The 27225-nt window shown below is 41.2% G+C and overlaps 1 protein-coding gene across 1 annotated transcript; it reads right to left on the bottom strand.

The window, feature by feature from the left end:
• Positions 1–3047: 3047 nt before the first annotated feature.
• Positions 3048–16152, bottom strand: onecut3b (one cut homeobox 3b). The gene is made up of 2 exons (XM_059344957.1): positions 15078–16152; positions 3048–3467 (listed from the first exon to the last, which is right to left on the bottom strand). The coding sequence occupies exons 1-2, from the start codon at positions 16150–16152 to the stop codon at positions 3121–3123; spliced, it is 1422 nt and encodes a 473-aa protein (XP_059200940.1). The 3' UTR covers positions 3048–3120.
• Positions 16153–27225: the final 11073 nt, after the last annotated feature.

Raw genomic sequence — 27225 nt, 5'->3', positions numbered from 1 at the left:
TTACAAACACCTCAGTGTTTGTCATGCAGCACGACTGCTCTGTGGAAGTGTGTATGTGCACTTAGAAGCAATTCTGCGTGCGTGTGTGTGTGTGTGTGTGTGTGTGTGTGTGTGTGTAGGTGTGTGTGTGTGTGTGTTGCATGTTGTGTAGTGTTTGCATGTGTGTGCACGTCCCAGGTCCAGTGTGAACACGGCAGGCTTGAAGTATCTTTGGTATTGATGGCTGTGTCACAGTCCACTCTATTCTGTGAGGTAGCCACACACACACACTTCTGTTTCCATCACTAACTTTGGGTCGAATCTTCGAAAATCTGCACTTAAAAGCTACAGTTTTCCCTCTGGTCTCTAGAGGATGTCTTAAAGGGATAGTTTGGATTTTTTTGAAGTAGGGTTTAATGAGGTACTTATCCATCGTCAGTGTATTACTTACAGTAGATGGCGGCCTGCAAGGCCCCAGTTTGGAGCCGCAGGCAGGAGTACAGACACAGCTAAACGATATACTGCTGTGGATGAGGCCAGCAGCTAAACGTATATTCTCTATTTAGAATATTTTCTCACCAGTTTACCTTTCCATCAGACAGCCCTGTTTACGTTTACTTGGGAGGAACTGAAACTGTTCTCTGTTCTTCTCAAAGCCATCAGACTCCATTGACAAAAACAGTAATTTTACCTTGCAACATGGGAGTAGCTGGTCTTCCACTGACTCAATTGGATAGTTAGTTTTTTGTTATTATGTGACTTTGGTGAATCTGAATTAACTCTTTAAAACACCAAAGTCACACAATAACACAGACTAACTTACCAATAGTGGCAGCAGTAGACCAGCAACTCCTGTGAGGTAAAATAATATTTTTTGTCAATGGAGTCTGGTGGCTTTGACAAAAGCATAGAACAGTTTCCGTCCCCCCCCCACGTAAACTTAATCAGGGGTGTCCGACAACAGAACAGTTTTTTTTTTTAAATGTGTTTTGCTACTTTCCCCGTACAGTACATTGCTTAGCTTCCATGTCGGTACTCCTGCCTGCTTCTCCAAACTCGGGGCATGTCGGCCGCCATCTACGGTAGTTATACACTGACTATCTCCTACAACTCAACTTCAAGTAACCCAATCTATCCCTTAAAATGACACCTCCAACAGGGAATCGGTTATAGTGCACGACCAGAACCCAAACTATGGAGGAATGTCACTTAAACGTTTCCCTTCCAGTCTGATGATGGGCCTCTGATTCTCCTCCCGCACCCTTCTTCTTCTTCCTGTCTGCGTCTCCTCTCTAATATGATTATCTCCCGCTAGAAGATGCTACACAACAAGTGGCTTTGCCCACAAAAAAATTTAAAAAAGACACAAAGAAATGAGGCGGTTCTCATGGTAACCAAAAAACACCATCAGCAGAGGAATGCAGTGACAGTCCAGTTCAAAGGGCTCAAAGTTCAGAGATCAACAAAGAGGTCCTTCCATCACAAGTGTATTCACAAATATGCACAGTTAGTCATTTGTGGTACTCTTTCCTCATCTGTGCATAGGATCAGTCAGTGTTGATTCTTCTTTTTTTTCATCAATAAGTTTTTTACATTTTGTCGACAAGGTGCTTCTTTACATATAGTTTCAGCACAACATAGCACAATAGTCAGGAGAGAGAAACCATGTGTCTATGGTACTATTATTACCCGCATCAATATTAAGGAGGGGGAAATGAAAGAAAGACACAACAGGGGGGAGTAGCAAGAGAGTAGATAAATAGATAAGACAGAGAGACAGAGAGAAAGAGAAATTAAATTAAATATTATTTACAGTCATTTTCATTGTGTCTCATGTCGATCACATCAATGTTTTTCTGAGGTATGGAATAATAGGCAACGTGCCTGTGTAGTGCTCGCAGTTTGGCGGTTGTAATGACACAGGCCAGACACAGCGGAGCACATGGCGACGGAGCGGGCTGCACCTGTTCTCTGATTATCATAAAGAGGCAAACATCATTGGCACTCAGGATCCTATATTGTGACATTTGACCTCTGCGTTTGGCCACTAGAACAGAGCAGACCCCCCTCCCTCACTCACTCCCTACACTCGGGCACAACACTTTTTTTAAATGTGGGGAGTGTCATCCCTGTTTGATTGTTCTCCTTTTGTAACCTGAAAATAACCTCTCAAGTGGCTACACGGTCTATGGCCATGTCGCCGTACAATGAGACAGAGTCTTAAGAAACAAACATTCAAATGTGTATCAAAGGGTTTGTGAGAAATGTATTGATTATTCTTTTTGGTGTTTGCAGGGCTACACTTCTGCTTCTATTGGTATCTTTATTCTAATAGAAATCTACACTGCAGACTGCACTGCTGTAGACATGAGCTGCAACTACATGCTCACAACATGTTCAGATGTAAATGGACAGCAGGTGGCACTGTTGCTCTGACGAGGAGCAGGCCGAATCACTGCAGAGGAATTACACACCAACATGTGAACATTACGCACATGCACACGCCTGCAGTGATGCAGAGCCGCGAGGTGGTTAGAGGGTCAAAGGACCTGCCGAGAGCGTTTCACAGACACTTGACACACAAACGCACCTCTCAATCAGCCTCAGTGTCTGTTACTGAAATGAGGAGTGGTTGATCAGAGCCCAACAGACACATCTGTCTGATTTCTGTGAAGACCAGCTCGAGGTTTCCTGTCTAGCTATCTATTCCCTGTCACATGAGATTTTTTTGGTGTGTTTACATTCAGACAGAGGTTCCTAAACCCTCCCTTTTCAAGGCTTCAACACAGACCCACAGTGTGGTTTAGTGTAGATGGATTTTCTTTGGTTTTCAGGTGGATTTACAAAGAGCCACATGTGGTTGTTTGAGAGCAACTCTCTTAAAGCTACTGTATCTTTGGTTCGAAGAGCCACAATTTGAAATACATGTCAACCCCATTAGAGTAACATTCAGATTAAAAGGAAACACATGGAGCATTGAGAAAGATCTGATTCATCTGCACAAGTCCTCAGCACTCTGAGCAGATGAATCAGATGATTTGTCTGAAGCTGCACACCCTGTAGCTCTTCAGGAGTGCTTTAGTGAAAAACATCCCCCCCTCCATCCTCCATGCTTCTGTTCAACCATCCGTCCTGCCACCGTCAGGCCTTAGAGAAAGTGGCTGCAGAGGAGGTACCGGGTTGGATGGGTGAGGAGTTGTTGTTGTTTCCATGAGGAGTGTGCATGTGGCCGTGCACCCCGTGACTGTGCTCCTCTGTGTCCCAGCGGTCCGTACAGCGGCGACGTGAGTTCATGAAGAAGTTGGAGACGGTGGAGAGCTCCAGGCCCAGCTGTTGGGAGATGGTGACCTGCATCTCCTTGGAGGGGCGGCGGTTTTCTCTGAAGATGGCTACCAAGGTGCGACGCTGCAGGTCGGTGAAGACCAGTCGCTGCTTCTTTGGCACCTGGTTGCGCTCTCGTCCGCGGTCCTCCTCCTTACGTTTACATGCTGGAGAGAGGAAGGGAAGGGAAAGAGGGAAGGACGGGGGAGGACAAGACAAAAGGGAGGAGTTTTATTGCCATCAAAATATTCTAAATGTACTCAATACAAGCACAGAACACAGAACTGGGTGAGAACTAACATAATGCAACATACAGTATGGCTACAACATAAGGGTGGGAGGCTTAGAAACCTAATGATGACATAAAGGGAATTAAAGACTGGCAATTAAAACCAGCTGAAGGCAAATTAGACTATGAAAGCAAAGGATTAGAAATGCAGGTGTTTGTGTGCATGTGCAAAATGTAAACATGCATTATGACTGTAAGATACAGGTAAAAATAAACAAACAGGAAAGTATGCAGGCTACAAAAGAGACAATGGAAAGGCGGAGAGGAATGCAATAAGTGGGTGAGTGGTGGAGACACCACTTTCAGGTTCTTAAAGTAAGAACTAAGATATATGATAACTGTATCACTTTTAGAAGACGTTCAATCTCGCCTAATTCAGTTCTTTCAAAGCAGACTACCACACCACCCCTGGGACCCTTTAATGGCCATTACCATGACTTTTGCGAGTTCAAGCCTTTAAAATGTTGTATATCTTATATTATTGCTATTTGCCAAAGTACACTAAAGGTTTAGAGATTGATTTCTTACCTTCCAGGCCGCCTTTGTTTTCCATTTATTTCATTGTGGTATGACAATCAACTGACAGATCTGAAACTTGCTCGACAGCTAACAGTCTTAATGTTCTTGTCAAGGTCAAATTGTTTGGTCGCCTACTTTAGTACTTTGAGGTAGTTTTGAGAACGCTTCCTGTTGGTGTGTTCGATAACACTCTGAGATTTGAGACTCTGACGTTAAACAGCTAAAAAAAAGAAGAAATGACAAATACGTATACATGTTTTTGGTTTTGTGGCGTTACATGTAACATTTGAAATTAATTTACTGGATAAATGTAACTGTAATCCACTACCATTCCTGAGAAAATTTTCATGAAATTACAGTTACTAATCAAAATGACAAAGGGGTTACATCTAAATCTATTAGTTTTTGTTAAAATTGTAAAAAAAAAAAAAAAAAAAAAAAGCTTATACTTAGAATATAACATTCATGCTGTTGCTTTGCATCTTTTTGCCTTGCAGGAATTCCTTCTTTCTGCATATTTCCAGACTTTGTGGGTCAGCACAGCCGTCGGGACAAATTAGAGTGCAGCACCATCATGTGCTGGACTTCTTAAAAGGAGCTGTCTCTACGTCCAGATCATCCAGATTGGCCCAATTCATTTTTCAGCGTGCACTAACATTTTCAGCATTGTTTTTGATCGGTTCTCTTGTTTGAATTTGCACCAGCTCTCATCCTCCGATCAAATCAATGTGCATTGCTCTAAGTAAACAGAGTCTGCCATGTCTGCAACCAGTCAAGGCTGTGGCCATGTTATTGGAAAAGAATGCCTTTCAGTTCTGTAAATTCAACAATATTATCTTTCTGAAGTCATGCTGAGCACTAAATGTATGCTATGGCTACTTTTGCTTGAAAAGTAATCAAATGTAATGTAATTTGATGAAGTTGTTAAATAGTAACATTACCGGAGAAAACAAAAGTAACCTTCCCATCACTGCTTGGTTATATTTAGGTTATATCCTATGAATGCAAATCATACTTTCCAGCATTTTACGATCAATACCCAGATGTCGAACTGTCCTTGAATGCTACACAAAGTTTTTTGTTTGTTTGTTTTTTGGCTAACATCTGCAGTAGCTTTAAGCATGGCAATAGCATTAAAAACAAACATTAATTAGTCTAATTGTTCATCTGGATAGAATCCGTGTTTCAGGTTTCAAATCTCTACGAGTTGATTTTGCTTGTTTTGAAAGTGAGGTGAAATGAAGTGACACCAGTGAAGGATAGGAAATCAATCTAAAAACTTACAGAGGGTTTGGAAATTGGTCATCAGTAATGTAAAGTGGGTTGTGGGCTGCAAAAACCACCAGAGGGGGCTTTTTTCTTTAAGGTTTTGGTTTTAACAGTGGCTACATGTGCGGTGCGTTAAATTGTTATTATTCTGTGGGAACAATTGGGTTTCATTTTATTCTCCTGGTCTAATGATACACTTATCTGAAGAAACAGAGGTTATATGGTGGATAAATAGTTTACACTGTGGATCTGTGTGTCTTGTTGAAACTGGAGGAGCGTGATGTGAAATGCTGACAAAGAAGCGGTGCAGCCTGGGTGCACCGTCAGTAGGCTCGGCTGTAGCTGTGGAGACTGAAGGGAGTCTGTTCTGTTCTGCTGCCCTAAAAAGCTGCAATGATCGATTTTCCGCGGTTTTCTCCTGAACACGTGGTCCAGTAATCAGGGCTCCCTTCCCCACCCGATCGATCCCTATCGATCCGCGAGACCGAGGTGTGTGCTTGTGTGTGTGAGTGAGTGTATGTGCGGCGCGTGCACTGCTTCGCGTTGGGGAGTACATCCCGGGAGCGCGCTCTGTGACAGACAGATGGAGAAGAAATTGTTTATCTGTGGAAGAACAAAGGAGATGTGGCGGAAAAGAGTGGCAGTCATCCACAGCTCTGGAGGAGGAGGACAAAGGAATGTCTCTCTTAATATGCCACTGATTATTTTATATTAGGTGAAACAAAAAAGTGCACGTGCATGAGACGTGGTCTGCTGGAGTATGTGAAAGAAAGAAATTGGAGTGTTTGTGCCCATGTGAGGTGGAGGAGAGGAGGAAAGGGTGAGGGGAGAACAGGAGGGTGAAGCTGGCTGCAGTGTGGAGGTGGTGTATGCAAATGATTGATGACTGTACAGCAGGTTTAGACAACAGCAGTAAACAGATTTGACTGTGGGGAGGGGGGTGGGGGGATGGGATCAATATGAATGTGCACATGAGTATGTATGCCTGTGTGTGAGCGTGCATGTGCTTGAAGTGCTATTGTTCATGCTTTGTTACTGCAAGCGAAGCATAATTAAGATATTTTCCTCAGCAGCAGAGTGTAGGTTATATGTTTGTCCCTGCATTACCGCCTCCACAAATACCTTCTGGACTTCTTCAACTGTTTCCCTCTTGTTTTTTTTCTCAATTGTTTTAATTTGCCCTCAGATTGATAGCCCCCATATTGATTGATCCGCACTTCAGAACCATTTCATGGAACGTTTATTCAATTGGTTCAGGCCCAGCCATGCCAGAATCTCCTCGCGGCTCTCTAAGTGCTGTCTCAAACCAAACTCAATACTCCCTAATGTAATGACTGAATGCTAGTGCTAATATAGTGATAATTTAATATGTAATGCCTGTTTTCGAACAACTTGTGCTACCGGCCATTTTACAATGCCAACACCACTCTGGTTCTCTTCCATCAGCTCAAATGCATCTCTGCAGCTCAGAGGCCCCGCAGAGCAACACATCCCAAACCAGGGAAGCCAAGGAGTTAGCTCAAGACCCGAGCCTGGTCAATACATATTTCAGATAATCAATAGATCCATTTCAAATAAGACCCCTGAACATCCCCTTCCACGGCATAAATAGGACCACGGGGAAAGTGCTCATTAAAACGGCCTCTCTTGAGACGAGAACCACAGCGTTGAAGGCTATCTTTAGTTGCCTCATTACCAAATGGGCTTTTCAGAAGAGACAAGCGGTGATGCTCAGCAGTCTCAAGTGCCACTTGCTTGTGTCGTCTCTTTGTCCTGGTGTCAATGAGGCTAAAAGTACTTTACTTATAGAGATAGTTCAATTTTTTTTGAAGTAGAGTTGTATGAGATGCTTATCAAGGCAACGAAGGACCAGCCACTCTCTGCGAGGTAAAATGATTGTTTTTGTCAAAGGAGTCTGGTGGCTTCGAAGAGAGAACAGAGAGCCGTTGTATGGGAAAGGGCTGTCTGACAGCAAGGTAAAGTGGCAAAAATATTCTAAATGCACTGTAAAGGTGTGCAGACATCACATAATACACTGACTATGGATAAGTACCTCATACAACCCCAGTTCAAATAATCCAAACTGTCTCTTAAATCTCAACCTCCTGCTGATCCGCAGATTCAATCCCTGGATGTGCAGCATGTTAAGTTGAACTCCTCCTTTAAGAGCTGCTCTACTTTATCACTTAAGTGGCTGCTGTTTGCTTTGACCTGTCTATAAGACTGTGCACTTATACAGTACATGAAGATGAAAAGAGCAGTAGACCTTTATCTGTTATATTACAGTAGAAAGCTGTTTAGAGCCAGCTAACTGACAAAAACTGCCGTATTGGACAACAATCTATCATATCTAGATCCTCTCCCAGACGTGTTATAAGACATATATGGATGCACAATAAGTATCAGGTCAATAATGGAAAATTTACACACTTTGATACAGTAGTCGGCAGGGGCTAGTCAGTGGTAGTCAGTATTTCATACATTGACATAATTTGTCAAATCAGACTCTTCAAAGTACGTATTGCAGAGTTTATAGTTTAGTTATAGTTTGTATAGTTCGCAAAGTTTCTTGATGCAGGCTACATTACCAGAGAAAATAAATAAGAACTGTTCTTTGTTTGTCTTAGCAGTAATAAATAAATAATACATCTTAGCTCACTACATGGCAACCTTTCTGTCCCTCAAGTGTGCATAAACTGCAGGGAATTAAGTTATTTTTAAAATACCAAACTGTAAAATTGTCAGTTATGTTTTCTTTCGGCAATGGCAAGCAGGTAATTATCAGTTATCTGTTTCGGCTAGTTAAATCCATATTGTGCAGTCCTGATTTAAAAAACAAACAAAAAAACAACAATGTTAGATAGGCCTATGCTTTTTCCACAAAATTAAAATTAATTAAAATTTAAAATTAAGTAATAAAAAAGATAATAAAATCAGTGAATATGCAAACATTTTTCATTTCAAAAGTTTAACTGCTAGACACAAGTTTTTCTTCCTACTTATGTCCATTCCAACTTTAGTTTGGACCGGAGGCTTCAAGCGTCCACATGATCACACTTGTATTAATTGCATATTGACCCACGATTGGCTCAGGTGAGCACAGACAAAGTTTCCCCCTTCAGCAGATGGAGGAAAGTTTTAAACTCTGCACATACATCATCCTGCACAGTGAAGCTCAAACATCCAAGTGAAGTAACAATCAGCAAGAGACACTTTGGAGTGGACGGGAGGGGGACAATAATATAGTAAATATACTGTATGTGTAACAGGCTGAATGACACTGACTTCAGACTGCAGTTAACAATAAGGTTTTGTCTGAAGACACTCGGCCTGGTGTGTTTTGAAATGTTGAATGTGCAGGAGTAACATGAGACTATCAGGTGGCAGCTGCGTCCTCAAGGTATCACAGTGCAATTAAACAGAGATGAAAGCCAATAAGTGGATGTGAGTCACATTAAAAAGGCCATCCATCTAGTCATCTATGACAATAAAAAAAAACATGTTTGATATGACTGCTATCTTAAAAAAGGCAGAAAAACCTTTTGTGTGTTTCTTTACTTATTTACTTATCAATGTGTGTGTGTGTGTGTGTGTGTGTGTGTGTGTGTGTGGAGATGGAGATGGAGCATGAGAGGGGGGGGGTAGGGGGTGCAGACGGTGAACTAACCGCACCGTGCTGCTGCTAGTCGACGGCTGGACGGACGGATGAGACCGGGCTTTGTGTCCGGAGAAACGGGCCCTCTCCCGCCCTGGACGGACTACTGCAGGCGAGAAACAGTTTGGCGTCAATCACTCTCTGTCACACCTCTCAGATGTACGCTTATTGATTATATTGATCATATTAAAGGCCTATTCATTGCTGGGGAAAAAGAAAAACGCCATCAGCCCCACCCGCATTAACACACAGCAGCGGTGAAACAACCCGTGCTTTAAAAAAATACTCTGCATTGATTAGGATTGGATTATTTGAAAGCTTTCGTTTATTTGTCAATGTAAAGCCTGTGTTGTACTGTTGAGACGCAGTTACAGCCTATCAGATATTGGCTTGTAGTCTATAAACCGTGTTTAATGCCTCTCCTTTTTCCCTAACTAAACGGTGTACTTTATTTACTCCAAAACAGCTCAGATTAAATTGCTCAATTGAATCCAGAGAGCTCAGGCTTCTATCTAACGTTTGCTACTAAAGAGAATAAGACGAGCCACTGAGGGAAAGCTTAAGAGAGCTGTCTAAAGAGTTAGAAAATGTCTTCAGAAGCGCATAAAAACATTTAATATGAAATAAAATAAATATATAACATTTCCAATGAGTGATAATGACTGATTTGAATTCGGCGTTTTTGTTTTGTTGGAAGGTGTTTTTTTTTTTTTATTGAAGCGTCGAAACGGTCTTTAAAAGGTCTCCTTAAAGTTTTTAATTGCCGTGTTTTTGTTTTATTTTTTAAATCTGCTTTTACTTTGATGATAACCGGAACAGTGTTTTGCCGAAAATATGATGTGCGGCCTGGTGTACCGATACTGAATTTCCCCTCGGGGACGAATAAAGTAATTTTGATTTGATTTGATTGATGTAGTGTTTGAATGATTAGGCCTATTAATAGAGTGTGATCTTGTACGCCATAAAGAAAACCTTTTTTTAACTAAACGAAAAATTTTTTAAATATAAATCTAGATTTATTTTTTTAATTGTGCTGCCCCATTAATTTTTAGCCTACCAATGTATTGTCATTAATTAAGATTGAACTCAAACGAGGCTTTGTCGGCTTCTCCTGCCGGAAATATTAATAAATTTAATTAAATTAAAGTCTTGCTGAAAATTTTCTCTGCTTAGATTTAACCCTAAGCAATTATAAATAACACACACACACACACACACACACACACACACACACACACACACACACACACAAAAGCCATACAGCTAATGTTAAAACACGATTTTAATTTAATTGTGACTAATCAGACCAATCTGCATCTTAGAGGGACAGTTCACACTAAAATAAAATAAAATAAATCTTTTTTGCTAATTACCAATTTAAATTGTTCTGGTGTGAGTTGCCGAGTGTAGTGTGTAGGATCTATTTTCTTTTCTGTTTTCTACTGGTTACAACAAAGTCTGTGGATTATCTTGTGTAAAAGAGTAATTTATTTATCTCCTTTTTTGGTGTGCTTTCAGCACCACAAGCTGAGTGCCATCCAGTTCCATTATAGTGGGGAGAAGGCAACATCTCTATGGCTGATATCTCCAGCACTCAGCAACTCACTGCAAAACAATCTAGATTGATAAATAGCACTATAGGTAAAAGGAAAAATATGTATTTTTGATTTAGGGATGAATTGTCCCTGTGAAGGATTTATGTGCCTTTAACACCTGCTGTGTGAGACCAGGAGGCCTTTTTAAAACTGGCATGAGGCAATTAATAATAAATGCTTACCAAACCAAATCAAGGCTGCTCCAAATTATTAAACTACGACAAATTTAGAAACTTGTATTAAGAGATGCATCAAATCAAAAACATTATTCTCTGCCTGTTTGCACATTGATGTTAATATTTATCACAAGAAATCAAATCATATTTTACACGATAGTTGGCAAAGTGGAGGGATGTAAACATATTTACCACCTTGCAAAATTACAGAAATCCATCCTTTAACTAAATGTTGCAGCCCTGCATCATATGCATGATCATATTTGCATGTAGGGCTGAGCAATATATCAATATCATATCAATATTGTGATTAAAGTAAAGATAGCATCTTAGATTCTGGAAATCGTAATATGGCATAATTGTTATTTTTCCTGCTTTTAAATGCTGTATTACAGTAAAATTCAAAGTCATTTTCTTAAATTAACAGAATCAATCATTAATCATTTTATTTGCTGAAAAATATCATAATATTAGATTTTTTTCCAGATCGCCCAGCCCTATTCACATGTGAAGTTGAAATAATGGATATGTTTGATTAAAAAAGTGGCTTGGTGTTTATAACTGAACTGCCACAAATATCTAATTTAATTTTTCATGTAAGGTCATTTGAAATATTTGGCTTGCAGTTGTTTTACAATTTGCATTGCACAGCTTTACTATTATTTGCTATACTGTAGTGTCTTCCTAAAGTCTGGACACATTTCCTCTCATTCATACTGAGTGTCAAAATATTTAACTCCAGTGTGCCAAAGTGAGTTCTGTCTGTTACAGAGGGGAGATGACCAGAGCAGAAATGAAATAAGGGTGGATGGTAAAGGATCTGCTTTGCTGATGCTGGTACAGAGCCAGTAGAGAGAGAAGAGGGGGAGGAAGGAGGGAGCCAGGCAGGGAGGGAGGGAGAGCGAGAGAGAGAGAGAGAGAGAATGAGAGAGCCGAAGAGAGCAGAGGAGAGGAAATCAATACCGATTCAGAGTGAGTCAGATAAGCCTGAACAATGTATAGTGCAGACACACTCTATAACCTAGTCACACACACACACATACACATACACATACACGTGCATGTGGAAGCACTCATACAGACACACACGCTTGCACACGCACACACTCGGGTGAAATGTGCTTGCATGCCTCCATAAAGGCGCACATTACAAACCCCATAAAGCATTGCAACCTTTAAAATCAAATGACATCACAACCTTGGATTGCTTTGAGGATTCGCTGACATGAGCAGAAAGCACTCATTACTACGACTCGATAGGCAACTGGACGCTCTGATGCTCTTTGTCTACTGTAAGATGCTCTTAAGCTCTGATCTTTTAATGTTCAAATACCAGCCTCCCTGTTCTGATTTCACAACAACTATTGCAGATCTTGTTGTTACAGGTTGTCAGAGAGGCTCCTTTCCAGCACTGGAAGTCTACAGCAGCCGTGTTAGTGTCAGATCTGTGCTGTTGGTATTTCACAGGATGTTTTGGTGTGTAAACAGCGTTCCTGAAAACCACTTACATGCTCTCGGCTGTGGTGTTTAGTAGGTGTGTGGTCCTCAGCTGTTAACCACAGATTTGACTTTGCTTACCTAGAAGATGCTGTTACAAGAGCGCTCACACCACGGCTCTCTGCCTAGCTCTTTCTTCCCCTCTCCCCTCCGTCTCCCTTATACTTATCAATTATTAAGGTGGGTATTGATCCTTTCACTACCCTGCCTCTATCTGGCTGTTCACACAAAGCCCAAACCTGCCTGCCCTCACTCAATCAATGGCATCTCCCGGCTCTTTTTCCACATGTCAGTTTTTCTTTTCTCGCTTTTGCACTTAAGCCGAATGAAGTTTTGTACATCCCAATTTAGTCCATTCGGGTTGGTCCGAAAACATGAGAAGCAGCAGACTGATATTAATCTTTCATGCGACAGGCAAGTTTGGTGGGCATTAGAAGATGGGCAGAGAGACTGGAAAATGGCTGTGTGCGTTGTTTTTTCTCTTTATGAAACAGCTCTCATTCATCCTCGTCCTCCAGTCAATGATTTTTTTCGTTTTGTTTTGCTCTGTGGCGCCGATCTCCTGAAGCCAAACAACCTGCCTGCCTGTTGCCAGGTTAACCAGTGAAAGATTAGCGATATTATTGTCATATGCTGCAGAGAGGGAAGGAAAGAGAGAGAGAGAAAACAGAGAGGGAGAGCACCAGGGAGTGGGAGAGAAGGGGGTTGGGAAGGGGAAACGGCCTTATTGATCTCCTATGTGCAAAGCCAGGCAAACACTGAAAGGACAGAGCTACACTATTAATGACACTCACAGCCTCAGCTACTAATCCTCATCCATCCTTCTACCCATCTATCTATCTGATGTTGTTCTGATCAGTGATTCAAAAGACCTATGGGGTGGCACCCCCACCCCGGGTACCCTCCCACCATCACTGAGTGAGACTATCCGGGTGTTTCCAGGTGTTGTGCAGTGCCCCAATACAGGTTGTTTTACATGAAAAGTGGCACTGCACAAGAGCCTGAAAACCATGCACACTGTTTTAAATCATTATAAAAGTTAAATTTATCTCTTATTTTCCATGACCCCCGCCCCCCTCTCTGACTTGTTCTTGGGCCCCCTCTCTTTAAAGATCCTGGACTCGCCCCTGCTCTGGTCTTATCTCCTGCATAAAGAAACTGGGATGATTCTACTGAATCAAATGTTGTTGTGCATCGACTGTAATGGATTACAATATCCTTGGGCTGATTATCAATATGATCATTTATTGTCTTCGTGTTTTGATGAAATCATGAATCGTGATTTACAATTACGTCATCTAAACTGATAATAAGCACAAACTAACTCAAATTTCTGAGAGAAAGTGATGTCAAATACGTTGAGGGTTTATGACTTGAAGATTGCAGTTTGTTTTTTACATCACACTTTACATGTCATTACTTTACATAGTTAGGGTATAGCTAGACATATTTATTTCACTCTCAATAATTTTCTCTTATGGTAATTTTTCACTAAAATTCTTAATAAAATGAGAAAAATCCAATTTGCCAAGCATTTATTTCACACATGAGTTTCCCATGCAGTTTTTTTTCATATAGATTAGTTTTTACTAAACCACCAGAAAATGAGATGTTAAATGACTTCCAGGTAGCAGATTTTGGCCATATTGCCCAGCCCCACAATATCCATCTGGAAAATACTTTTTCAAAGGTAAAACTTTGATGCATTTTACTATCATACAGATGTTGGATATCTATTGTTTTGAGTTATTGAAACCATGCTAGCATAATCACATGAAGTACAATTTACAAGGGGAAAAGTGCAGAAATGGGCTATAATTGTATCATCCTTTGTGGTTTTCAGAATCATGCTCTATATGTTCTGGTCTATACTGGTCCCTGTTAGCAATCCCTGTGCAAGTTGCAATCAATATTTCATCAGAACAGTTTAAGCTTAAGGTTGCCTTGAAATAGATCTGAGGATCATGGTATATAGGCAGCTTTAGAGGTAGACTTTCAAAAGTAGAAGCCATGTTTTTAAAAAAAAATTACATTAATAATTAGTAATTATAGGAATTGTGTCTCTGGTTAAGGCAAAGTAGCCTGTAAAAAGTTTTTTTATCCCAGTGACTTTCATGATGATTTTGCTCATGCGACAGGATCATACCTGTCTATGATCTATATTTAGAGCTTTTACTACAGCGTAGGCTATTGCAAAGCCGGAGAGACCGTGCGGTTATTGCGTCTTTCAGCTCCAATACGAGTATTGATCCGTGTGCCACATTTAAAAGGGAGAGTGGGAACTGGCGTATTGATCAGGCTGCCTGGGGTCACCCCGCTTCTCCCGTGCAACTAGTTGGCCCAGTAACCCCACCACCACCACCTGTACCGCTGTGTGTTTATTGTCGGATACAGAGAGAGGGAGGGGGAGAAAAAAAGGCGTCGGGGGGAGGGCAACTATTTCGAGGTTTATTGCGAATCAATGGCGATTTGCTATGTGCCGATCAAAAATATAGACCTGCGAATTTAGTCTACAACAGCCCGCGTAAATACACAATTACACGCCCAAAACAATAATTTAAATCACTGTTTGAATTTTCTCTTCCGTAAACATATATAATTGTTTCAGGCTTTATGAAATAAAGATGAACTGTCCGTGGTGCTGAATCTTTCAGGCCTGCGCAGGTTAAGTGTGCCTGGTAATATTACGGTAAATAACGGTGGAAGGTGAGCGGGCTGTTACTTCAGATTGATCAGTTTTAATGTGAAATAAAAACAGTGAGAGGGCAGTATCTTACCGGCCAGCCGGAGGGCAGACATCCGCTGAAACTCGGGCTCCTGCAGCCACTTCCACATCCTCCTGAAGGTCTCCCGGCCGGACTTGAGCTTACTCCACGGTTTGGGGTTCCGTAGCAGGTCTGAGAGGGTCCCCTGTGACCGGCTCAAGATCCTCTGGGCGAATATGGCCTGCGGGATCGAGTACCGCTTTAACTCGGCCGTTATCCGCTGAGCCACTTCCTTTGTGTTGATTTCCTCCGCCTGCATGCCCGACCCTGATACTCCCTGCCCGGCCCCGTGGCCGTGCCTCTCGCGGCCCCCCAGCATCACCGCGCCGTTCGCCTGGGAGTGGAGGTGACTGTGCGGGTGGTGGTGCATGCCGTTGAGGTTGGAGATCATACCGTGGCTGTGGCCTCCTAGACTCCTGGCCAGGTGCTCTTGGTCACTTCGGGACAGCATGGACGCGTGGGACTCGAACCCGGACACCGGAGAGAGCATCTTGGCGTCGGTGGAGAGGTGTGCGCTCGGGCCGTAGGCTGACAGCGGCTGCTGGGAGTTGTGCAAAGAGCCCAGCCCGCTGGACAGCGGGGACAGCGAGCCGTGCCCCATCCCGGACATCTCTTTGGGGTAGTGGCTGTACAGGTTGCCCATGGAGGCGAGCCCCCGGTGGTCGTCCCGCATCAGCGTGAAGCTGCCGCTGACGTTCCCGGCGGAGAGTCGCTGATGGGCGGCAGCGTGGTGGTGTGAGTGCGGGTGGTGGAACTTATCCGAGACGGTGGATATCGGAGGTAGATGCTGCAGAGGGGTCAGGGTGGTGTACGTGTTACTAAGGCTCATCCCGGTCTCGCACATGCTGATGGATGGGTGCAGGTGTCCGGACAGCGCGGACGGGTCTGTCCGGTAGTCCCCGCCAGAGCCCTCCAGGAGCGAGGCCATGCCGGAGACCATGGCTGACCGCGCGCCGGGACCGTGTGAGACCAGATTCCGGGGCGCGGAGCTTGGGGACGGCGACGGCCGCGCGTGCGGGGAGCTCATGAGGTCTCCCGCCTGGGAGTGCGAGGAGACGCTGTGGAGGTTCTCCATGGTGAGCTCCATAGCTGAAAGGATGTATGTTCCCCTGTCCCACCCTCCCCACCCTCTCCCCCTGTCTGTCTCTCCCTCTCGCTCGCTCAGGGACGCGCGGTGTCTCTTACCCCCCTAGCCTTCCTGGAGCGATAAAATGACCAAACAGTTTGAATGCCAATCCATTGATTAAAACTCTCCGATCAGTCCGGTGTGGTGCAGAGAAGTTCTGGGGTTCAGAGGAAGCAGCGAGCGTCACCGCGGCGCCAGAGTCTTATGCCTTCATGTGGACAGGAGCTCTCCAAGGCTATATCTCATCTCTGGTCCAACAGCGCTAACACTAAGAGGAGGCTGATCCGCGTGGCAGCGAAATGGGAGCGCGCCTCTATGTATTTAAAATGTGGGGCGGGCACGAGCAGAGTTTTCTTATTAGTGTTCCTCACTGGGATGAAAACGCGTCATGTGAAAACATCATTTCTCACACCGGATATCCTGCAGTTTTAAATGACCATGCATATAATTTAGTTTAGAATAATTTATATCTGCCTCTGACGGTTGAATGTGCACGTGTGTAGCTCGTGTCCACCTGTACACACATGATAGTCACACAGATGATGACCTGATGTGTAAAATGTGTAAAATAGAGTCAGTATCAGTTTCCGGACGCAGGAGTTCCTAACAGATAAACTTTGTTTTCCCACGGACTGTATGGTTTTGCATTTATGCGCTTAGTGATAAACCTGATCGAAGTATTGATTGACAGAGATTAATGACGTGGCGCAGGCCGGCTAGGGGGGTTAGGAGGAGGGGGGGAGGGGGTGAAGGAGGTCACAAAGTGAGTTAGGATCCCAACGCTGCAGACCAATGAGAGCACAGCTCGCTGCTTTGGTTTGTGCGAAGTTCAACGACTCCGGAAATGAAGTTCAGTATGGGATGTTATCTGCTTACAATTATACTGTCTCTATAAATAATATTCCATAATAATCTTCCGTGACACACTGAAAACAACAACAATCCAGAGGAAAGTCTTCAGCCTTAACAGATCAAGAGGTCAGTTTGAAATAGACTTTATCACAGTATATAGGGTATATATATTAACATAAATACGCCTAAATAAGTAAAATAAAATAAATGAACAAATCAAAAAATAATGACATCTATTCTTTTGACTTTAGACACATGGGTCACTTGGGAGTTTATGTTAAATCAATAATTTGGATCAGTAAAAATGTAGTAGCCCAGTGCAACGCCTTACTAAAATGTATAGAGAACTTTTTAACAATCTCATTTAAGCCGTAATAATAATAATAATGCTAGTAATGCTAATAATAATAATAATAATAATAATAACAACAACAACAACAACAACAACAACAACAACAACAACAACAACAACAACTATAACAATTATTAGGCCCATTGTTAATATAAAAGTACAACTTAATAATGATAAAATTAAAACATAATAGTGTGATCTCTGCTCACTAACTAACAGTAATAAATGAAGAGTCGGTGAGCTGCACCGGTGCTCGGTGCTGGTGATTGATGCGTGTATATCCGCTTCTTCAGCCACTGCCGATGTGCATGTGAACTGCCCGTTTATCTGACTGTCCGTGTGTGTGTGTGTGTGTGTGTGTGTGTGTGTAAACCCTGAGTAGTTTAGTAAGGAAATCTGAGAATCTGAGAGGCAGTTGTGCCAATGTGTTGTGCCAAAAGTCCCTTTGCCTTTTTCGTTTTTATTGATTTGTTTTATTATTCTTAGTGTTTGCTGCACGAGACTAATGAAGACTTTATACATCGAAAAGAAAGATATTTTCGTATTAAGATGCGTATAATGCGTATTAATTATACCGCATTAAGTGTAATTATAAAGCGTTAAAATTGGCTTATATTTTCACAAAGCATGGCCCATTCTGCTTTTAATTTAACGGTGACAAAATAAAGCATTAAAAGTACTAAATAAAGCTATAAGGTTTCTTCTTCTTCTCTCTCTCTCTCTCTCTCTCTCTCTCTCTCTTTAAAATTATATTAAAATAATATTTTATAAAAAATGATATCCAATACTTTGAATGCATTCATAGTAGCCCAGCAAAAAAAACTTAATTAAACCTATATTGCTATTGGATTTTAAACTATACTGCAAAAGGCTCAAATTATTTTCTCCTAGATTTTTTTTTAACTTTAAAATGCATCTAAATAGAAAATACGGCCTATTTTTAAATAGTTCAAAGCTTCGGTTTTGTTTTTTTAAAGAATTAATAACAGAACTGACCGGAAACGCATGCACACACACTTACATATAGCCTACACACACTTTTGTGAGCGTGAATTTTGTGCTAAGTGTATTTTGGTTTGTGTGAGCTTCAGGCCTGTCCTACAACACAAAATAAACCTGAAGACAAACACTGAGGCCAAGCTTGTTTGTGCAGTTTTTATACTACTATAAATTGACAGATTATAATTATTTTTAAGAGAACAGGGTCAAACAACAGCCTTTAAATTAAACCGGAAGGGTCCATCTACGCTAATTGTTATTTCTGGCTATCATAAAGCTCCGTGGTTAAGCTGTTTCCTCTAAAGTTCAGAAATCGATCGCCGCGGTCGATATATCGATCATCGATCACTTCACTGTGGCTCCACGCGGTTTGCTAAACACAGAGGCGTTTGTGTGGGATCGTTTCAGTGCTGAGGCGTTGACCTGTAGCACACGAGTGACTGGCACCACGAATATGTTGGGGGGGAAATACATTTCAGCTGGGTTGTTTTATTGTGGTATTGAGCAGAAGGCCATTAAAACGCGTGCGTCCTCCTCCTTTCAATGAGGCAGATCATGATATCCGCGCGGGCCTTTAGTTTAGCCTCTTACTCTGATGTGGTTCACTTGAAGACGTAATTTCTATGACGAGAACGAAAAAAAAAAATTCATAATTTATTTAACAAAACAAAAGTTGTTTTATTCATCTTCAGTATCCCATACAGTGGCCCAACTTATATAATTGTGTTATTTTGCCTAAGGCTTTTTTCTACACTTATAATAGCCTATTATGTTTATTTTAACGACGATAATACGCGTGCGTAAAAATTAGATTAGATTAAATGTAAGAATTAATTTGAGATGAGTTACATAAAGCAATATTATGTGCATCTATTTTAAATGTATGTATTTACTTTGATTCAAATTAAATATCAGCAGGGCAGTTATTTGTGTGCATTTCCCCTATAGGCTATATCTACCATTCAAAAGGATTATTTATAATGTATGGTCGTCTTTTCAGCAGAATTCACAGGCTGCACGTGTTCATTTTAGAGAGAAACTGGCCGGTGAAAAAAAAAATCTAACGTCTAATAATCTCGTTTCCAGGTCATCTTGGTCGTTGAAATGTGCTGAAGTGCACACCCTGCATCATTAGACACACTGCAGTTTATCTATGTGCAAATACATTATAGCTGGCAAAAAGTCTGATCTGCTGTCTATAGTTCACATAACATGGTGAATTGATTACGTTTGTTTTTTTTAAAAACACAAAATATTGAGTTTTTTCTTTCTTTCTTTCTGTGAGCCAGGTAGGCCAGAGATAAAAGGAGAACACTGAATAGCACATTAATTAATTAGGAAAAAAGTAACACATAGGCTACATGTTGGCTGGAAAGAAGAAAATGCTGGAATGGATAATATACATAGTTCATATGTATATATATAATATAGGACTTGACCATACCTTGTCAGAAAAATCTTGGTGCTAATAGTTCTGCCCACAGACTGAACATAGCTGTTCAAATCTTTGTGTGAAACAGGAAAAAATAATGGTAAAAAAATCCTTTTTAAAATTTTCACATTAGCTTTTGTCAAGGATTGCTTTGAAGGGATGAGTAACCTCTGTCAAATTTTAGTATTAATTTTATCAAAACATCCAAAATATTAGATACATTACTGCCAGTCAATTTTTAATTTTCTTAAACATGAGAAATAATGTGAAGCTCAAATGCATTGAATTGAAATTCAGTTTCTTCTTCTTTTCTTTTTTAAAGCTCTAACAGAGTCATTACAACACAAGACATTTTGTGTTTCATTCAAGCTATTGAAAATCTTTTAGTGCATCATTTAAAAAACCCCAATATAAAACCTGATAAATAAGATATAACAGATTTATAAAGCAGCAGTGTTGTGGTGGGCATTTACATCACGGCAGTCATAGATATATTTTTTGTACTTTTCTTCTCTTGTAGAACTGGATTTAATGTATTTTTGGAGGAAAGTATAGTGTGTGTGTGTGTGTGTGTGTGTGTGTGTGTGTGTGTGTGTGTCAGAGTGAGAAACTATCAGACAGTTCATTATCAGCCTTTTTGAGCTGAAAGAATACAAATCACCCTATTTAAAATCTAATAAGTCAGAACAAAAAGGAAACTAAACAATATTAATAACTCTCTTTGTTCTTGTGAAAGAATAAACATCAGACATTAATGATAGTCATAACTGTTACATTTCTGGTTTTTGTTCTAGTTTTTACCAACACAAAAGAAGTTTCTTTGCTGTGGTTAACAACTGAAGAATTAATATTGATTAAGAACAATTCCACAACTTAATCTACTCGCTCAATTTGACACAATACTGAAATACCAAATTATGATATTCTTGTCATTGATTCTAACTCTCTTACAGCGGTTCAGTATTTTTAAATCAACAATTCAGACAGTTCAAGAAAACAACTAAAAAGGAGCATGTTTCCACTTTTATTTCTGAGTCATTTTCTTTTCTGTGTTTTGCCACAAAGTGACGGTGATATTTTCATCAATCATATCTCTTTATCAACTGAAAATGCACCGAAGTAAAACTTCTGCAGCATCCATATCCTCTCAGGCACCGGTTGCTAAGTAACAGAAGGAGAGATGTATTGAGACAGAATAGTCAATCAATGTGTGTGTGTGTGTGTGTGTGTGTGTGTGTGTGTGTGTGTGTGTGTGTGTTTTAGTATCACACAGCCATATTGTTTCTGCAGTTGACTGTAAGTACAGGCTGGGAGAATATATGTATCTTCAAAATGTAAATATTAGAAATATCCCTTTATCTTCAGCCAATTTTGGACAGTAGATTATGACAAAAAAACGGATTGGATCACAAATTCCAGCATCGCTTCCCACACTTGTCATTTCAGCCACTTAATATTGAGAACAACATCATCTTCAACCATTTTATATCCAAAGGTCAAAGGTCAGCCGGCTTCTCCTCCAGGGATTATCTGCTTTTCATCGCATCACTCAGTGCAGTTTGAGGCTTATATGTGGGAGAAACTCTTATCTTCAGTTTACAGAGGCAAAGCAACAGATTATTAATCAGCTGGACCACTGGAAGACCTTTACCGTACCCAAAAGGGACGCATTGGACATCGTTCGCCTGCCCCCGGATCGAAAACAGCTAAAAAAAAACCAAAAAGCAATGCTGACCGCTCTGGAGTTTGTTGTTCTTGAATAAAAGTCTCATTGCAGAAAGTGTTTAACTGCTGAATTGCTCATCTGTGAAAGTTAAGAAGAGATCTGGACAATTAATGTTTCTTTGAATCTATATTTGACGAAAAAGGGTTGTATGGTGTGTGTGTGTGTGTGTGTGTGTGTGTGTGTGTGTGCGTCCAATTTTTTTTTCATCTGAATTAGAGGTGTCGTAACATACATGCACACATTAAAATAATTAAATGCTGATGCCATGTTAATACAATTATATTAATTGTACATTTTATTAAAAAAAATGTATTGCTCTTTTTATAGCTATGGTTGCAGACTTTCTCCACCTCCATGTAGTCATACATATTGTGTGTAATTCATCTGCCCAAAAAAAGAAAAAGATAACAAGAATAAGTGCACAATAAACAAAGTTAAGGATGAATGTGACTGACACCATTATTTTTTGGTTAGTTTTTTTATAGATATTATTGGGAATTTTTCTGGCCCCCGACAAGCATTTAGTGAAGATCTGATATTGTGACCACTCTAATCAGAAAGGAGGGTTGTCTGTGTTACAGAATGCATTACTGCATAAAAGTAAATAAGGTGTATAATTAAATGGTCATAAATAGCCAGAGTAATTAGAATCAGAATATTTTTTTTATTGCCAACATGCAAGGAATTTGCTGTGGTGTATTGATGCACAGAACAAAGAAAGTACTTAAAAATAGATAGAGATTAAGGCAAGTACGTCAATCAAAAAACAGCAGCTTAAATAGAAAAAGTCAATATACAAAAAATATAAACAGTGGAAACAATATGTGCATATAGGGAGTTGCATAAATATATTTAAATGAGGAAAGGAGCCGTGCAAACAGGAGTGTGCAAGTTCACAGTATTAATATTTGGTTTATCCCTGGGAAGGTCACAGTTGATCGTGATGTGGAAATCAAGACAAATCACTCTGTGAAACCCCACATCTATCAGATTATTCTTCTTCTAACTTCTCCACGAAAATATATGAGATTGTTGTTCCGCCAGCTTCAGTGTTTACCGATGGAGCTTCCAGTGCTTAAAAGATTGACTCTTAACTAAGAAAAAAAGGCATTGGAAAGACAAGTAGAAATGTACAGATTTACTTTAAACCACCTACTCCGTGTCTGTTTTCCTCAGGTCTCCTACAGCAGGAGGCAGAGAAATATGCTGGTTTCATACACTCCATCGATTTTGCCCTCGAACAAAGACAGACCGAGAAAGATGGAGGCAGGGAGCGGAGGAGAGGAAGAGAAATGAGAGATGGATGGAGATCACTCAGTGCTATGGTAAATTTTCTTGGTTTATCTAACGCACAGCCACATAGATTCACTTTGCCGATTATTTGCAACTGGAAAAAGAGTTACGAGGATGAGCATTTGACATTGGGAGAATTTAAATGTGTGTTTACTTCAGAGGGGGAAACTCATCAGGAAGGTTTTCAACTCCAAAATTCGGGGGGAAAAAAGTGGTGTTATGTCTGAGTGTGACGGAGCAACAGAGCAAGGGGTGGAAACAGAAAGCAACAGGGAAGAAGAAGAAGAAGAAGGAGAGAGAAAGGAAGAGAGAGTTGGGGCTGGTGTTAAGGTGATTAGTCTGGTGGGTTGGCGATAGAGAGAGTTGATCAATAACCTATCGATCTCCCATTGCGAGTGTCAGGGGGGTAGTGGGAAAGAGAGGGAGGGTGAGAGGGTGAGAGAAAGGATAGGGAGGGAGTCGGTCCTGGCTTGACTTTTAAAAATCCTTTACTCTGCAGATGACAAATAACCCATTAGATTACAGGAGAGCTGGAAAATCTGGAAATCCTTCCAGCTGCACACACACACACGCGCGCACGCACGCACACACACACACAAGCGTATGTGTGTGTTTCCTCAGTGTTGCACAAATTTCTCACATTCAAATAAGCATGGTAGAGACCATTTTTCAACCGCGGCTGCATGCAAAAGAAAAATCATTTCTGTAAGTAGTGTGGAGGAACTATTGAGCTCAATGCAGTGAAGTTACTTAGCAGACCATTACTTCAAAGAATTCCTCTAGGCAGAAATATCACTGAAGCAAGTCTCACTCGATTCTCACCCCAAAGCCTTTTTAAATGTTCTGCAATAAGTCTATTAGAAACAGGTGACAAATTTGAATGCAAACAGAAGCAGAAAAGAAGCAAAGCTGCCAATCTCCACTTACTTTTGTGTGCAAATGTTGGCCCGCGAAGCTAACAAGCAAAGTGTTGCATCCAGGAACTTGCGTCGGTGAATATTCTCTGTTTGCAGCATTAAATAGCAAGATGATATAAGATCTTGTGAAGATAATCAGATGGTGACAAACATAGCGATTAAGCCCCCAGTCCCTCAGGCCTCCTCACAGCCAAGAGCAGCAGTTATTAGAGTCTGAAAAATGAATACTGAGAGAAAACTCTGAGAAAAACAAACAAACACCTGACACAGTGAGCTAATGAAATCAGCTGACACAGAAAGATGACACTGTGGAAATCAGACAATAGGCTCCAGAGCACAAAAATGCACAAGGCCCCAACATCTCTCTTACATGGGAGCAAAAACACAGACCCACATATTGTTTAGCCTCTTTTTGTAGTTCTTTTGTGTCTCTTTGTAGTTTTGGTAATTTTCTAATTATTGTCAGTCTCTTTATTGTCTTTTTCCATGTATTTGTCATTTGAATGTGTCTCTGTGGTCATTTTTCTCTCTTGTTTTTTTCCCTTTTCATAGTATTGTGAGTCCGTAATTTTTTCCCTTGAACAAAGACAGATGGAGAATGATAGAGGCAGGGAGCCGAGAAGAGGAAGAGAAATGACAGATGGATGGAGAGCACTTGGCGCAATGGTACACACTTTCTTTGTAATTGTTTTATGTTTCTTTTAGATCAGTCTCTTTGTAGTCACTCTCAGTCTTTTTGTAGTAATTTTGGCCCTCTTTGTTGTTGTTTTGCCCCTTTTCATAGAGGTTGTTCATTTTTTTGTAGTCCTTTTCTGTCTCTTTGCAATTGTTTTGTGTGTTTTTGTGGTCTCCTTATGGTCAATTTGTAGATGAAGGGGCCATGGGGGCCACTTCAGGTCCCTGGCCCTGGGCCCACTAGCATGTTCAGTAATCCATCCATGGCGTACATACATTTCTGTGCATGTTTCTTTGTGTGTCACCAGGAAAAAGGTCATGATGTTACAAGGTTTGTCGCTCCCTGGTGCAATCTGGAGCGTGCAGGCTGGGGTGAGGGTTGAGGGGTGAGAGGTGAAGGGTCACTGTGGTCCTTCAAAATACCACAGAGCCAAAAGGACGGATGTCAGAGAAATCGAATAGAGGATTGTTATTGAACAAGCCATCATTTTTATTGTCAGCTCTCATATACCGGAAGTCTTTTACTCGGCAGGTGGGGTTGAAGCACCCAAAGTGAAGTCATGACTTAAAATAAAAACTCGGCCCTCTTCCTCTCATGCATCACCGTTGTGCCATGCTTTCTCTTTGCAGAGGCTTTGGAGATTTGATGGCGGAGAATGATGGATTCTCCTCGCATTGTGGCTCAGCTCTCAAACAGCCATTATCATTACGGATCCTGCTGACTTCAGGGCTCATTTGGACAAATGGAGAGGGCTTTTGATATTTGAGGGAAGCCGTGTATAAGAATGGTTAATGGGCGAAACACAGCCTCCGCTCTTTCTCACCCACGCTTGGCTCTCCCATCCTTCATCCTGCTTCCATTTCCTCATTTTCCCCTCGTTTCTCCTCCTCCGCCTCCTTGCTCTCTCCTTCTTATGTCCTTGTCTCCTGTGTGCCACTGCTCCCCCTCCGTGCCTCCCTCTACCTGCTCAGGGAGCCCCTCCCCCACAGCCAGTGTCTCCGCTGCCCCGCAGTCGCTCAAATTAATGTAGAGATATTGACAAGTGATGGGCCTGGGAGGCATAGATCACCAGGAGGGAGAGGAGGAGAAAACAGGGCTGGGATGAGGCTAGGCCTAACGGATGGAGGGGTTTCCCTATTATCCATCCTACAGCAGCCTAGTTAGGTAGCTTTCTGTGGCAGCAAACCGGCTTCACGAAGTTGCTCACAGAATCTGAAAAGTCCTTCAGCAGTTGATTTACTTCCTCTGTAACTCAGAAAGAAGAAAATAAAAACAGACCTTTTATAAACCAGGCACATAAATATCACCACCCTCCACGCTGCACTTCATGCTTTGTAAACTGGATAAGGTGCTGCTAACAATGTGCAAAGGGCCCGTTGGTCAATACGCCAATTACATAGATGAGGGTATGGAAAGGGCAAATGATAGCCAATCAGTGAAGTGCTTTTACTGTCCTCTAGCAAGAGCTGACCCCCTGACCCCGTTTGACGACCCTCAGGCCAAAGGTCTCCTCTCCAGAGGTCAGAGGGCATCGCGCCGTGCTAGCCACCAGAGAGGCGTTGCTATGGTAACGGCACTGGCCGAAGAATGGCAAGGTGTGATGGTCAGGAGGAGAGGGGTCAGTGTGGACGTACGCAGCGGTGATGCCATAATACTCGGCAGGTTTAGGCTTTATCACTTAGCTGGTTGGGGAAGTCTCACAAGTTTCAGTCAAATATGTTTTCATGCAAAATGCAAGGCTTCTAATGAATACGAATTAATTTAAATCAATAATCTAAATACTTATTTGTGGACAGCAATTTATCTTACCTTCACACACACGAAACAATATATGAAAATGCTGAACGTAAACTTTTGATTAAATTCTTAACATGATCAGGGGTCAGTCTTTTAATGTTTCATCCTTTTATCTTTTTAAAATGAAACTGCATTTTATTCAGTGGTGGAATGTAACTTTTTAGCCCTGTGATCACAGGGTGTACCCACCTCTCGCCAATGTCAGCTTGAATTGGCTCCAGAACCTCACAACATGATTAAGGATAAGCTGTTACGGATAATGGCTAAATAAATTAATACCCCACTGTACTGTGTAAATGTTAAAATGCATTTATCAATGCAGCTTGATTTCCCATTCATGCAAACAATATTTCAATAAAAATGAAAATGCTAGTAATTAGGAAAATGAAATTTAAAAATGTCATTTGACATTTTAATACTAACACATTACCTGCTGTGCACTACATTTCAAAAGGGAAATATTGTATTTGACTACATATTCTCTATATCTCACAGAAATAGCTTTGACTTGTCGGGTTAACTGAAAAGGTCTAGAAGCACTGGATGAAACCCACTAAATAAAAATAAAGCAGTTAAAGGAGCTCCAGCTTTAAAATCTCAGACCTGCTTATGCACCGATGCATCAGTATTAACAATCTAATGCTGTATTTAATAATATATCAGTCGCAAAAGCCAGCTTTCTGCAGAATGAACACTATTGATTATTTTACACTTTCACAAGGTATGTTTGTATGCCTTTTACTTGTAATTGAGTATTTCTACTACATTGTTTGTACCTAAATGAAGTTTCTAAATATTATTCCACCACTGTTTATCACAGCCTTTAGATGGAAGGCACCTGACTTCGTTCCTGGAAAAAACAAATATCTTGGCAGCTCCACCTTTCCTACCAGCACATCTCTGACTATTGCATGCTTTGCTGCACCACCTTGTGGTGGTTTTTACACACAACTACTGTAGTGGGTTCTTCTTGGCTGTGTCTGTCTACCG

The sequence above is a fragment of the Centropristis striata genome, chromosome 11, assembly GCF_030273125.1.
Source record: "Centropristis striata isolate RG_2023a ecotype Rhode Island chromosome 11, C.striata_1.0, whole genome shotgun sequence".
NCBI lineage: Eukaryota > Metazoa > Chordata > Actinopteri > Perciformes > Serranidae > Centropristis > Centropristis striata.
The sequence above is the reverse complement of the archived record's forward strand: the minus strand, read 5'-3'. Positions and strand labels throughout refer to the sequence as shown.

Bases quoted from the DNA above. Each gene is read 5' to 3' on its own strand.
- onecut3b (XM_059344957.1), bottom strand. From the start codon at position 16,152: ATGGAGCTCACCATGGAGAACCTCCACAGCGTCTCCTCGCACTCCCAG. The intron at 3,468-15,077 runs GTAAGATACTGC...TCCTCTCTCCAG, and splicing joins GTCTGCCCTCCGGCTGGCCG to CATGTAAACGTAAGGAGGAG.